The 15,501-nt window shown below is 45.2% G+C and overlaps 1 protein-coding gene across 2 annotated transcripts; it reads right to left on the bottom strand.

Annotated features, from left to right (window-relative positions):
* Window positions 1-274: 274 nt before the first annotated feature.
* Window positions 275-15,076, bottom strand: si:dkey-43k4.5 (potassium voltage-gated channel subfamily S member 2). Of its 2 annotated transcripts, XR_005706283.1 has the most exons (11): window positions 14,932-15,076; window positions 11,496-11,681; window positions 11,114-11,247; window positions 10,638-10,802; window positions 10,332-10,503; window positions 9,404-9,487; window positions 9,111-9,272; window positions 7,618-7,701; window positions 4,975-5,067; window positions 3,759-4,687; window positions 275-302 (listed from the first exon to the last, which is right to left on the bottom strand). XR_005706283.1 is itself a non-coding variant. In XM_040115553.1 (10 exons), the coding sequence occupies exons 2-10, from the start codon at window positions 11,664-11,666 to the stop codon at window positions 4,223-4,225; spliced, it is 1,530 nt and encodes a 509-aa protein (XP_039971487.1). In that variant the 5' UTR covers window positions 11,667-11,681; window positions 14,932-15,076; the 3' UTR covers window positions 3,743-4,222. The 2 variants fall into 2 exon arrangements, 1 of the variants encoding a protein (XP_039971487.1); XM_040115553.1 differs by lacking the exon at window positions 275-302 and having other exon boundaries at window positions 3,743-4,687.
* Window positions 15,077-15,501: the final 425 nt, after the last annotated feature.

Below are 15,501 nucleotides of genomic sequence, written 5' to 3'. Positions count from 1 at the left end.
ATCGTTCAACCACCTCCGATTTGTACAAAGTGCTTATTAGCAAAGCTTCCAGTAGTTAATTATTTCTATGATATGCTTCGGTTCTCACATTTCCCTCTCTGTGTTTTCACTGGTTCCTCCTCTGCCTCGCGCCGCCTTCATGCTCGGCCTTGACCGGGGGGACGGAGCGACCGAGCTCGCTGCCGTCTAGACTCTCTGAAGAACTTCTCCTGTCCCGTCGCATCCGTCGGGAACGCTGGAACTTTTGGAGGCACGGCTCGTTCCCCGTTTTTCTTCCCTCTTCTCCGTGTCAAGAGTTCTGTCTGCCAAAATAGCAGAGATGAATTTTTAATCAGCCGGCCGTGAATCTGATCTCTCTCTCCTTCACCATGACTGGCGGTGTGCTGTTCCTCTCAGCCCAAGTAAAGACAGAAAGTTGTCTGTGTGTGTGTGGTCAGAGAAAAAGCTGAGTTTGTTGATGATTATTTTTCTAATTAAGACTGTTAGACCTACTGTAAGGTAAATGTAGGTGGGTAACAATTGTTCAGTACTGGAAAGTAAAAACCACAGACCAGGATTCAAGGCGTGAACAGAGTTTTTCTGTTTTCCCTCCTAAACTACTGGTTTCTAAGTTTGAAAATGAACTAGCTACTATTTGAAATCACTGAAAGAAGCAAAACAGGTGACGTTGGTTAAACATGGGCATACGAAGCCATTTTCAGTGGCACGTGAGAAAGCAAATCCCGTGCATCAACGACGACGTATGTCGCTACGCTGTTAAATGTTACATTAGCGTGGTCCCTGTTTACAAGTTGCTAAACTAGTGACAACAGAGATTGAACAGGCGATGATGAATTAATGTTGACGTGACGATATGATAAAACAGCAGGAACCAAAGTAGCCACCTGGCAACGACGGACGCCTTCGGATCTACCTGGGGAAGAAGTCAGGGCGTCGCCAGAGTCGGTGGGACTCATCCTCCCGGGACCTTGAATACCTGCAGTAAGCGTCGTGACAGTTCATCCGGTAGTTGTTGAGATATTTCAGTCTGGATGAAAGTGCGGAACCACACGGACAGCCATGCCGGTGGCAGGACAGCACAGGTGCTGTTACCGCCGGCAGCCGCGAGAGTCACCAGGCGAACCGGGACGGACGACTTCGGGACTAAAACTTTACAAGAAAACATTCATTCATTCAAACTGCTTTAATAGTGACTTCGGAGCTGATCTGAACCAAAACATGTTTTTATTCTCTCTCACCGTGGTAAAGAGCCAAATACTGAACTGGTCGTCACGGCAGAGAATCGTCTCCGGAAGCTTTTTCAAACCACAACAGAACCATCTTGGTGCCGTTCTCAGTTTCCCTTCATTCTCTCTGACAGGTAACTGAGCCTCCGGCCCCGGCAGAGCGTCGGACTGTGTTAGCGTCATCCTCTCCTTTGGGGCCGGACGACTCCTCCCTGCGTGAGCATCCATCTTGTGAAACACAAACTCAGCCCCGCGACGATCTCAACGTCCTTCGTCTCGCGTGTCTCAAAGCATTTTAGTGGAGCAGAGCTGTGGACTGTGCGCTCAACATGGGGGACAGGCCTGCGTTTAAAGGGTCACTTCACTCAAATCAGGAAAAAGTAGCATATTTTGTTGCTGACCTCCAGTCGCATCTACCCACACGGATTTCTCAGACTTCTTAGTGCTTCGTATGACCACAGAAGTTCCCATGGAAGAGACTCACAGACTGATCCATGTTCTGGTTGCTGGTGTTTCACGTGTGTTTTTTATTAGCTCTTCCCGGTGTTGACGTGACCTGCGCCGCAACGAAGGCAAACCGGTGCCGCTCGACACCTTTTGGCTCCTGATCCCTTGAGTCAGTGTCCGTTGGTGGCTCCCGGACACGTGTCGTCGGCAGTTTCACCCAAGAGACGTTTCCCCTCTAAGCTTCCCACATGCTCTGACTTAAATGAAGGAATTCAATATTTTACAAAAAAAAACCAAACACTAGTGAAAAGTCCAGCAAATGAACGCCAGACCACTGGGGTGGTTTTTTTTTCCCTCTCCTCTCCCATGAATCACCTCACGACCCCTCAGATCTACCCTGAGACCCTTTGGGGGGGTCCGACCCTAGGTTGGAAACCACTGAACTAAACTAGGTGAATAATAGTTAAAACCAGCTCCACCTCCAGCAGCTACAACGGTAAAAGGCCTGTTTTTACACTGATGCGTCAGTTTGAAAGATTTAATAATCTCGTGTTCTCTCAGGGGCCTTTTTCAGCAGAACGAGTACTTTTAGTTCTGATACTTTAGATAATACTATTATATACTTTTCCTCAAGTAGGGTTTTGAATGCAGGACTTTTACTGTTCTAATATTGTTGTACTGGTACTTTTACTCCAGTAAAAGATGTGAATCATTCTTCCACCACTAACAAATATGGTTTGATATGGATTTGAAATGAAGCGGCGACAAAGATTTTACACATAAAAAGTGTAAGAAGTGTGAATATATTGTTATTTCAGCTCTTTGTCATTGTTTTTTAAAATCAACGGACACACACAAAACCACAACACCCTTGTTGGTTTTTTTGGAGTGTGAAACATGCACCTTTTAATAATTTTAATCATTTCCAGCTTGTTTTTTTTTTTTTAATTATGACCACCTTTTTGTTTTAAAGCACAGTAAACGTGAAATGAAACACACCAGATATAGAGAAAAAAAGAAGTAAGAGGAACAGAGGACGACAAGTCGAAGGAGAGTCCGGTGGAAGGACTGAGAGTAAAAGAGAGTGAAAGAAAGTAAACACGATGAACGAAAAGGAGGTGTGAGTTCAGGAAGACGTGGTGTACGTTGATGCTCGAAGCGGCAGCCGGTGGCGAACAGAGCACAGCAGCCTCTGTGCGGAGCGTCGTCGGTGATGGTAAATGACCTGTGGCACAAAGCCGCCGACGCATCCTTCGGACCAGAAAAACCTGAACCAGTCCAGATGTTTTGTGTGTTTCTCGTTGGTTTAACTAGACTAGACTCAAAATGTACAGGATTCACCCTCTGTAGAAACCGAGAGCCAATCACATCCTTGAGGGATTTGCTCTCTGTTTCGAATCCCCTTTTTTCTCAAAGGCCGCAGCTGATAACAGTAGATTCACTGATGAAGGCGCCGTAGCCGCGTGGTCCCAGCTCACTGGAGAGTAACTGCACCCGGGCTAACCATCCCGCTCGCTCTGCAGCTGCCGCATGTTCCGCCCGCTCGCTGTGGCCGTGAAACCCTTCAAAAATGTAGCGCTGTGCGAAGGTGCTGCACATCTGCACGAGGCCCCAGGTTCAAGACGTCCGGCTCACTGAGGAACAGCGCAACATTTTGGTAAATGCGCTTGCTCGAGAGTTATATGAGAACATCAGTGCCACTCTGGTGCCTGCGCATTTGTCAAGCTGCAGCCTGTTAGCTTAGCTTAGCATAAAGACTGAAAGCAGGGGGAAACAGTTAGCCTAGCCCTGTACAAAGGCAACCCCCCCCCATTTCCAGTGAGTACCCAGGATGAGAGAGCAAATAAGCATATTTCCCAAAATGCTGGACTTTTCTCTCTACTTCTTCCACAAAAGTCCTTTTCCGTTTGTCATGATATTTTTCATTCAGTTAACTTCATTTGCGTGCATGCTACTTCAGTTCAGGACTGAATTGAGTTCATCACTTCTTCTGCCTTAATGTTCAATAAATTTGACCTTTTGTTTTTGCGTAGATTTTTTTTTGTGCGTGTGTGTGCATGTGTGTGTGTGTGTGTTTTTTTTTACCTCCTGCCTGAAACAGCCCACATGCACAAAATGAATGAGAAGAAACTACAGTACGGCAGGTCAGAAGAGTCCGTCATGGAAGACCCACAGAGTCAGAGTCCAGACCCCGATTTTGTGATTTGCAATGTGGCCCCTGTGACTTCAGTTTTCTAGAGGCACCTACTCAAACTCTAATCACACTGCGGCCTTCTGGATTTGTTGTCCTCCATGTTTGTTGGAATTGCTGCAGAGTTTTCCGACAGTGACCGGTCGTGGAGGGACAGCAGGTCTCGCGTGAATCCTTTTTGACAGTTCGCAGCAGCATTCGTGCGGCCTTGGATCAGATGCGAGTCACAGTCGCGATCAGAACCGAACACATCAGACACATCCGATCTGTGCCCCACTCAGAGGGAAACTCTGAGTCTGAGCGGGTTTAGCCTCCAGTGTGAACGCGGACTGTGGCGGCTCCGAGGCCGAGCCGATCCTCACAGCTGGTGCAGCCCCTTCCTCCTCAGTATTGACGTGTAGGACGGGTGCTCCACGTAGCTGTAATTGATGACGCCTCCTTCATCCTCATAATCTATATCGTCCTCCTCGATATCATCGGTATCATCATCGTCCAGACACCGGCTGTCCTCGTCCGATCCCTCCTCCTCGTCTTCCTCGTCCTCCTCGTCCTCCCGCGGCTCGCTCTCACAGCTCATCCTCATCTTCCTGCGGTTGTTGTTCCTCACCGACGCCTCCAGAGCCTTCTGCCGGCGGTAGAAGTGGGAGAACTTGTTGAAGATGATGGTGATGGGCAGCGCCACCACCAGCGTGCCACCCAAAATGCAGCCGCTGGCTGCCAGCTTCCCGGCCACCGTGACGGGCACCACGTCCCCGTAACCGACTGTGGTCATGCTCACCGTCCCCCACCACCAGCAGGCCGGGATGGTGTCCAGACCCACGTCCTGGAAGAAGACACGGACAGAGGTGCTTTATATTCATGTGGTTACGGATTTCAAATGAGGTTTTTCATGCATCAACTGATCCACTTCAGCCAAGTTAAAAAACCTTGACTGACCAACTACAACACCGAAAATCAAATGATGCAAAATTAAAAATGAGAAAACGATGAGGAAAACACCAAAAACTCACTGGCTGAAATAAGAAATGAAAAAGAATCAAATGTCAACGTAAAAGTACAGAGCACGAGTCCACGTGAGGCTTCAAGAGCCAAACGTCACTCAGATTTTACCTCTTCGTATTCAGCGGTGTAAGCAATGCCGGAGAAGACGGACACGCCGACAGCCAGGTACAGCAGCAGTATGCCCACCTCACGGTAACTGTGCTGCAGACGCAAAATGGAGGGAAGCTCGTCAGGAAATTTAACCGTCTCCGGGTTCAGGGACAGGAGGGGAATTAAAAGGCAGACAAATGGTGTCTCATCTTTTAACCTTACTTATAGCTGCTCATTTCAACACCGACAAAAGCTTGTGATCCCTCGGTTTGAATACAATCACTTTGTTTCAACAAGAGAAGAGAAGAGGAGATACAGAATTCCAGACTGCACCATTAGAATAAATAGAAAAGGATGAACATTAGCCCTGAAGTACTGTACTATAAAATGTTACTTCAAGCAACAACCAGCATTAAAGTAAAAATCACGACTAAATGAGCCTGTCACTTTGAAACTGTTTTTTCCAAATGTGACATTTTGCTTTTCAAAATATATTTATTGTGTGTTCAAGTTAAAGCTTTATCACTGTAGGGACAAGAGCCGGGATTCAAACCCGGTCTCTGAGTCCAGATTTTAAGTCCTTGAGCTCGGTTTTAAACTAACGTTTCCACATTAGCTGATGTCGGAAAGACGCCAAAAGGCTTCCAGCGTTTCACTCCTCATAATGATCACGGATCGGGAGCGCGAATTAAAGCGCTGCTGCAATCTAAATGTACATACAATGCACCCGAATCCAGGAAACAAGCGACATTTTAAAAAGTACAACACATTATTAAAGACAACGATTGATCTATTCGCCTTTACGACTCGTGCGTAAGGGGGTTTTATCCACAGATAATCATTCTGGTGGAGAGAACACGCCTACGTTACGATAGATGAGAGTGTAACAGGATCTGTTGTACTAGTCCCAGATACTTTATATCTCATGTCAGGGGGAGGCACAGCTGTAGATAAAGGAGCCTGCATCAGATCCAACGTCTCTGCTGATGTGACCGATACACTTCACATGGGACCGTACAGAGGAATGACATTAGATGTAACCACCAATCGTTTGCAGAAAGAAGTCCCCTACCATACAAAGACGCTCCCTGGTCGTCGAAGTTAAGGTAAAACACGACCTGAATTGTAAATTAAACACTGTGCGTTTCAGAAAGCTTTGACAGGCAGATAGCTTCACAAACCGGCCTAAATCTCACAAGCTTGGTTTTCACTGCTTTAGTCTGGAAAACATCCGCTGCAGTGAGAAGAAACTGGGCAGAGCAGCTAGCAGCACATTTGAATGTAAACGCTGCATAAAGCGCAAGGAAACATAAAAGCCAGGCAGGGAAAAGTACAACCGAGACTACAGGTAGAAACACAAACTTGGACCCGCAATAACTGATTTTTGATTTCGTCCAGTACTCCCTCTCTTTTAGCTCCGGTTTTGGTCTCCACCAGCTCCTGAGGGAAATCTCTGGCAATTTAGCAGCTAAATGCTCCACTGTGTTCACCAGCTGGTCTTTGACTGTGTCTGTCTGCTGTTTGCTGCTGAGCAGGTAGCGGACAGTGGCTTTTTAAAGCTATTTCTCTGAAACCAGCTGCCTCCTGCTGCTGAAAACGACACCGTGAGAGTGAACCAGAACGGTAAAGCTGTGGTCCGGACAGATAAACAATGAGCTTTAACTAACTGTGAAGCTCTGTAAATCCGAGGGGAGCTGAAGATTCAGCTGATGATTCTCTGTAGGTTCAAAACTACCAGAGACAACTTTCACATTGTCACACTGTTGTCCTATTGTTTTTTGCCTTAAAGGTTTCCTGTGGAGTTGTTGACCACTAGTAGGGCTATGGAGCAAGTCCTACCGTGTTTATATTGCACGCTCAACATGACACGCGTGCACGTTCGCATCCTGCCACTGGTTTCGTGCCATTTCACCGATCACCAACAGGTGGCGGTAACATGCCAAGAAGCGTTGCAGCGCGCCAGCAGAGGCAGAGAAGACTGCAAGCGAGTAAACACAGATGTAACATAGAATAAAACAAATGAAAGACGGCTTCACAAGTGTTTTATGAGAAAGGAAGTCCATTCAACATATTTGTCAGACTTCGGGGATTCACGCAGTTCATTTTACGGAGAAACACTGAAGGTAAACAGAACTTTAGTTTACATGAAAACTCCACAGAGCACCTTTAAGCAGAACATCTACACTGCTTTTTAGTCCGAATCAATGCGAGTTCCTCTACTACCGAAATGTTGAAAACAACCTGAAGGCAAAAAATCAAAACTACATATGTACAATATTCGTCTATTGGGTTATGGGACAATTTTTTATTAACTTACAGCTCAATGTTTAACTGTTTTCTATTTTTAATCCACTTTTTTATTTTTTTGGTCCCACACACCTAAAGGCCCAGACTTCTTCACATCGCTGAAAATCAAAACCACATCCGTGAAAAAAGCACAACGAGGGCTTTACCACCTCTAAATGTGTGCAACCTATCGGCTCAGACCTTCATCTGCTCACAATCCATCAACCTTTATCTGAGGCGGCTGCAGAAAGGCCAGCGGACCAAAATGTCACAAGCGAAATAATAAAATCAATCGCATCGTTTTCATTTTCCTTCCGAGGTTTGAGTCAGAAAGTCAAATGTTTCATAACTCCGCCTGACAGAGTACTGACTCACCCGAAGCGTCGCTCCCAGTGACCGAAGTCCTGTCGAGTGTCGGGCCAACTTCAGAACTCTGAAGATCCGCATCAGCCTGAACACCTGAGGTGAGAGGGAGACTTTCTCACAACATCATTCAACACAAGCCTGTGTAACTTCTGCTGAACGGCAGCTTATTGTTTAGAAGTGAGAATTACAGGATGATGGAGCATAAAACTTCCGGAAGTTCTCTTAAAGGCCCTTAAAACCAATTTTCTCAATCAGCTTCTTACTGCGAGTGATGGGATCCTACATGGATACTCTATTTTCTTTGGTTATCTTATATGTGCTCTTCTCTCTCCCTCTTCTCTGGTTTGAAGCAGGTGACGTCTCGTACTTCTTCGAACCAATCAGGATTTAGCAACATTTGAATCAAAATCCGACGACGCCCACACAGTCTGGGTGAAGCAGATTATTTTTTTATTAGACTCTTCAGCTCTTAATAAATGATGAGGCTCCGGCGACAGTGTCCCCATATCCGACCAGTGATCTTTTCTGCCCGATCCTCGGATGCTATTCTTTAAATATCACTGCGTTTCTGTCATTCTGTCCTTCAGACCCACCGTTATTGTTAATGAGAAAAAAACGTGCTATTTCTTCCTTCAGACTTAGCACCGACTCAATGTTAAGAGCCAACATCCAGCCATTTCATGAAAGCTTTTGATGAAGGGACTTCAGCCGGGACTGCAAGTATTTTACACCATCTCTGTCTAAGGAATGAGTGACGGGTCCAACTATTACTAACTGCAGGAGTAAAAATATAAAACAACAACGCATGCTGTACGTTTCAATGTTAACTAAGTCATATTCAGAGGTGGAAGAAGAACTCAGGACCTTTTAATTTAAAAAGTACCAGTACAACAATGAAAAATTACCCCATCGAAATTAGCAGCCCTGCATTTACATATCCTACTAAGTTAAAGTATAGAGGTATTATCACCAAAATGTACTAAAAGTATGAAAAGTAAAACTGGCTGTTCTGCAGTAAAATGTCCCCTCGGACTGATATCTGATTTTTATTAGATTAATACTGATGCATCAGTATGTAAGCAGCATTTCACTGTTGTAGCTGCTGCAGGTGGAGCTGGTCTTAACTACTTTATATACAGTTAGTTTGGTCCAGAGGTTCCCAACAGAAGGGTCGGGCCCCTCCAAAGGGTCACCAGATAAATCTGAGGAGTCGTGAGGCTGATTAATGGGAGAGGAAAGAGGAAAAAACCAAGTTCTGCTACACAAATCTGTTTACCTGTATATCTGTTTTACCTCTTTGAGCCTGAGAAGTCTCGGTACATAAATGCAGTGGAGTAAAAAATACCGCATTTCCCTCTGAAATGTCGTGAAGCTAAATTATTAAGTAGAAAATAAATGGAAATACCCGAGAAAAGTGCAAGTATCTTGAGTGGATGTACTTAGCTGCTTCCATCCAATGCTCGTTCTCTAACTCTGTGTCAGAGGTTATTCATTTCCCCGACCTGTATGAGTCGTCCCAGGTCTCCCAGTTCAGACTCGGATCCCACAGTCATGTCGAAGATCAGGGTGATGTAGATGGGAACCACAGACACAATGTCAATGATGTTCAGAGGGTGATGAAAGAACTTCTTCCTGTTCGGTGCGAGCAGCAGTCGCGTCACCACCTCAGAACGAGAGAAAAAAATACCCAGCCTTTGTTTTTGGATGGCAAGTGTCTTCGGTTTTCACTGCTTTGTTTGTACACCTCAGCGGTTTACCAGCACACATAACTCTGTTTTGTTTTTTATCGCCTCACCTCGAAGGTGAACCAGCAGGAGCAGAACACCTCCACAGCCTGCATGCTCGGGTCCTCGATCAGCTTCCCTTCAGAGTCAAACGTCTTAAAGAGAAGGAGAGGAGAAAGATCGGTGATCACATCTGCAAGTGTTTTCAATGATACATTCAGGTTCCAAACCTTATTCCCCCCCTGATGAAGTAAGATTCCCTCATCAACTGCCATCAACTCTTTTGAGTTTATAAGTTTTGTTTTTCTCCTAACGTGGCACAACTTGACGTGACTGTGTATGAATCGACTCTCACTGAGCTGTAATTCGTTGTTACCTGCAGGTTTCACACTGGAAACAAAATCCAGACAACTCCACCCCCCCCCCCAACAGCCCACATCATCCCTACTCATCCTGGCAAACTGATACCACTAAAGTTACGCCGAATTAGCTACTAGCAGTTTCTCTTCGCAGTGTACTCATGGCTACAGAGGCGACTATCACTGGATTACTGTGTTCTTCTCTGTGATTTCCAACTGGATTCATGGAGATTTATTAGCGATGGACATGATGAGATCCTCAGAAAGCGTAAGTTACGTTAGATCTAAAACTATGTTTATCGTGTCTGTGAGTTCAGATTTGACTGAGCTAAAACCCGGCGGGGGAGTATGATTTTTGACGCAAATTTTGGCAATCGGATTCCAAGGGTTTTAAACTACCTTAATTGCCTCCATGAGCCCAAATCAACGGGCCAAATACAATAGGTAACTTTAAAAACATGTTGTATTTATAACACCGCCATGGACCAGTCCCTTTCACCTCACACATTGTCTTTGTCTCACAAGGCACAGTTTGAAAACCTCTGATCCGAAATTACTCCCCACACGGAACTCTTCTAATGAAAACTGAGTCTATACGATTTTGTTTGGCTTCGAAATCTTTTCATCTCTCCGTATCGACCTGATACTCTGGGATGCTGTTGATACACATGCTGGCGATGGACGTGAGCACCACTCCGATGGAGAGCAGGCTGAAGAGCTTGCTGGGGATGGAGTATCCCGGGTTCTCCAGCGTCAGCCACAGACACTTCCTGATGTTCCCGTAGCGCACCTCCTGGAAATGCTGCATGTCTCTGAGAGCAGATGAAGACAACGGGTCAACGGCCGACAGAAAGAAGCAGAGATGAACGGATGTGAGTAGGTTTGGATGGTTCCTGCAACAGGGACCATTCCTTTACAGATGTCAGAGGGCTCCACAGCCTTTTACCTGTTCAAGTCAGATATCTCGTCCACAGATGTGTCTATGCTGCTGACGTCGCTCTCGTCGTCCCAGCTGTGATGGCGGCTGCTCTCCAGCTTGCGGTCGTGGTAACGGTAACTGCAGCAACTGTCCAGGAAGAACTCATTGATGCCCCAGTACTCTATCTCCTGACTGTGGGAAACAGACGCCCAATCAAGTTGATTTGTACACCAGTTGCAGACTCGTGGAGTTTCTAAGTTACGAGATGAAAAGTGGCAATGAAAGTTTGACAGCCCCACCAGACTCCAGCCAAAGTCCTGTCAAAATTATCAAAGAATTATCAAAGCAGATCCATTATTTACTCACTTTCACGCACAGAAACTGATGCGACAGTGACTACTTGTGCCGTAAATGAAAACAGTTGATGGAAAATTTGTCTGTGAGGCAGGAGGATGGTGTTCGACACTAGAGAGACAGAGACCGGCAGACAAAGACAGACAGACCTGAAGGAGAAGACGCACAGCTCCTCCATGATGTGAAGTTTGCCGGTCTGGTAGAAGTGGAGGACATATGGGAACAGGCTCGGGTTCCTATCAAAATAAAACTCCTTCTGCTGCACGTCGTAATCATCGCAGACCTACACAGAGGAGGAAGAACGGAGGGGAGGGCGAACAAAAGGAGAGAAGTCAGGACAGAAAGGAGGATGAATGGAGGATGGAAATTATTAGTATAAAAAATGAAAGACAAAAAAATGATTCAGCGAGGAAGGAGAAAACAGCCATAGGAAAGAAGGAAGTGAAGATTTTATAGTGTCTGAAGACGAGTAAGTTTAACAAGTCGGTGCAGAGAGATGCAAAGATGACATGTTGACACAAGCCGAGCCACCTGCAGTATATCTTCCTCAGAGTCACATGCCAGCAGTTTTCCCAGTCTGGTGTCCGGGAATTTCTTCAGCGTGCTGGAGCAGAGGCTCCTCTTCAGACCCCCGACGTTCACGTGGACGAGTCCCTCGTCAGAGTCCTGGTGGACCCAGCCGGGCAGACTCTCCTTCACCATGGTTTTTCTACGTTACTGAGACAGTAGAGACACAACAGAGATGAGTGTGGAAATAAAGGCAGCACAGACAAAGCAGGAAACACACTGTGGCACATTTTAAAGTGATTTTAAAGAACGGGTTGGTGCACGGCAGCAAGTAGATCTTTATATAATTTCAGGGTTACAGGAGTAGATACTATTACAAGACATGGTGTAGGAAATGGTTTTTAGCTGTGACTGAAATCTCAACGGGCAGGTTTTATCGATTTTTACATAGGTCCAAAAAAAGGGAAAGGGTGAGCAAGTCCCATTTTCCTAATGATCTTTTTTTTTTAGTGTTTTATCAGGGCATTCTATGCCTTTGTGAGATAGTGATAGGGGAGAGATGACAGGAAACGAGGGAGAGGGAGAGAGAGAGAGCGATGCAGCAAAGGTTTCCTGCCAGATCCGAACCGGGGCCGTTACGGCTCATGGTCCACATCTGACAGGATAGGTTCACGATTTTCAGGTCCGTCTTACAACGATCATCATAGAAACATTCAAACGGTTTGGCTTGCTGTAATTTTTCATCTTTCTCATGCTGGTCCCAATACGTTTCAAAGTTCGTGAAGTTAATATGAGGCTCAACAGCGTCGACAGAGTTTGACAGATCATCGAGTGTCTTCTACAGTTTGTTACCGTTTCTGTCCAAAAACTACGTCACAGCAGGGAAACCCTGTGCAGGGACAGAGGAACTTTCACGTGGACATCTTTTCGAGGAGTATTTATCGACATCTGAGTTGCATCAACTTTAGCCTGTTTTAAAAATTCAACTATATGTCTATGATGCTTTTTTAAAAAGAGTTTTTGTCTTCAGTAGAACAAAAGAGTTTGGGGTTGAGTCAGAACGTACCGAGAGACAGACTAACAGTTATTTTACGTCTTTTCGTGGCATTTCTTGACAATCACAAAAATATAGAATAAAACCAGCCTTATTCTTTGTTTAATATTATTCTTTTCCTCCTTCTACGGATATTTGACTTTATTTGGAGTTGTGAAGATGCTGACACTGAACGCACAGCTTTACTGGAACTTACTTTTTGAATCACAGCTTGGATGGGATCCTCTCTTTCACTCCGCTATTTTCTTTACCTCATGATTTGAGCTTCTTTTTACCAGCAGGCAACAGCGTGGCTAGTTTTCACCTTGTTAGTCTGTGTGTGTGTGTGTGTGTGTGTCATCATGGAAAAATGTGACACCTATTGTAGCGGGAACCACAGAGGTGGTTTTGAGTACTTTGGCAGTTGTTTCTAAGATTGTCTGTCTGTCTGTCTGTGGACAGATGTTGTCACCGCGATAACGTCACAACTGCGCAAGATGAAGTCACCAGACTTTACAGATGTGTAGTTGAGATCAACATGAAGGCCGAGCTCGAATATGGGTGTAATGTAATAATGCAGTAATGACCAACGAGTACTCATGTAATAATGTAGTAGTGAGTACTGAGATGTCATAATGTAGTAGTGACTGCCGGGTACTCCTGGGTCAGAACGTCAACATGGCCACGGGTGGGACGTGTGCTGGGATCCCATCACTGGATGGTCTGTAGTTTTTAATGCAGCCGCTCTACTTTCATCTGTTCTGCTAAATGCACCAGACAGCCAGACACTAATTTGATGTGCCAGACATTTCAATGTTACCTGAAAGACACAGTGTGCACTGGTTGGGAGCCAAGAGGCTTCTACTGCACTTTGGATCTTCACCAACTGTGGATAAGTCCATGTTTGAAATGTTTTTAACTAAATTTAACCGAGTTCTGCTCAAAAATGCTTAAATTATGATTGCAAGCAACCTGTATCCATGTGATCAAGTCCAAAAAAAAAAACCCCTCATAGACGCAGCCAAAACAGAAACTAACTCCCACACAGGCTCATCCACCGTACTCCCGTTGCAAAACACCCACATCACGATAAAACTACACTATGAAATCACTCGACGCATGAATAAAACTTCCCAGCAAACTTTAAAACTGTTGGAAGATTTGCATCACGTGAAAGATTTTTTAGTAGCTCTCCTGCCCGGGGGCCTCAAATGGCCCCGCTGTCGTCAAAAATACGTTTACACTACAATCTTAATTTTACCGTCAGGAAACATAATTCAATCCAGTTCAGTTGGCAAATGTTTGTGTAATATTGCTTAGCAACAAGCGAGGTTTCAGGGAACGGCGATGATATCTGCATCATCCTTTTTGATTTGAGTGATGCCTCCTGATGTAAACATCCAGTCATCACCAGCCGTCCCACATGTAGCGCTCGCTCTAGCAGGACTGGAGGATATCCATCCGTCTGGAGGCAGCTCCAAGTGCCTGGCTTCAGGTTAAGTGTAGCGATAATGTAATGTAACAACGTTATGTAGTCTCTAATTGCGTGGTGCGGGAAATGGCCCGAGGACTCACAGACAGGTGTTAACCTAATGTGGACTTTATGGTGCTTTAACCAGGGCAGTCTGACTTCGTCTGTCTCTGTATCGTTCACTCTCTTCCTGCTGGTACTTAATCAGGTTTTTCTCTCTCTGTCTCTCTCTCGTCAGCTCGGTGACTGACGGTCGGACGAAATGGATGCGGCCGAAATCCGACTTCATCTGTCAGCAGCGTGTTTGTGTGATTTCGGAGGTGGGTGGTGGGCGTGTACCCGGGGGGCATGTTAGCATTAACAAATGCTGGTGGTGGATAGCAACCGAGTAAATTTACTCAAGTACTGTGTTTAAGTGCAACTTTGAGGTGCTCGTACTTCACTTGAGTATTTCCATTTCATGCTACTTCATGTTTTCTACGCCACCACATTTTCAGAGGGAGATATTGTACCTTTTACTTCCCTACATTTATTTGGTAGCCATTGTTACTAGTTACTTTGAACATCAATATTCCATGAATAAACCTATGATTAACTTCTAAAATATGATGCATTGCCGTGGACTGAACTACCCAACAGTGTGTAAACTAGTCAAACCAGCTCCACCTGCTATACTCGTTAGAATACTGCTACATGAATAAGATGAAGACAGGGGCCCATTCTTCTGCATAGCGGTGACTTTACTTTTGATACTTTATGTTCATTTTGACGCTTATACTTCTTTACTTCTACTTAACCAACAATATCAATGCAGGAGTTTTACTTGTAACGGTGAATTTACTCTATATAGTGTGTTATTGTTACTTTTACTTAAACTCAACTAAATAACGTTTTGTTTTCGCCACCTGGGGGGGCAGCGGAAACAAGCTGCGAACACAACATTAACGTATCATCACCTTTTAAGTTGATATGTTGAACTTGTTAGCAAACAGCTGCTTATTTCCACATCCAGCAGTTCCAGAGCAACATCGTCCTTCATCCGGAGTCGTGTTTGTGTCCCCCTGATGAATCCAAGTCCAGTATTCCCTCTCTTTTTTAGCTCTGTTTTTGGTCTCCACCAGCTCCTGAGGGAAACATCTGGCTCCTTAGCTGCTAAACGCTCCACTATGTTCACCAGCTGCTCTCTGACTGTGTCCGTCTGCTGTTTGCTGCTGAGCAGGTGGCGGACAGTGGCTTTTTACAGTTTTTTCTCTGAAAACAGCAGAAAACAACAGTAAAGCTGTGGTGCGGATCAGCAATGAGCTGAAACTCACTGTGAAGCTCCGTAAAGCCGAGGGTTCGTCACTACAAACTCATTGTTATCGCGTTGTCACTGGATACATGGTTATTTTAAAACTATTGATGTAGCATCTTTAAGGGAAAGATCTCAACACCCCTTCGTCCTTGTGGGAGACAGAGGGAGTCACAGAGCTGCGAGGGGTCCGTCTTCAGCGTTACAAACAGTATTGCACTGGCGTCTTGTTTAT

Source organism: Xiphias gladius, chromosome 21, assembly GCF_016859285.1.
Source record: "Xiphias gladius isolate SHS-SW01 ecotype Sanya breed wild chromosome 21, ASM1685928v1, whole genome shotgun sequence".
In the NCBI taxonomy this organism is placed as follows: Eukaryota; Metazoa; Chordata; class Actinopteri; order Istiophoriformes; family Xiphiidae; genus Xiphias; species Xiphias gladius.
This window is presented reverse-complemented; position numbering and strand designations above follow the sequence as displayed.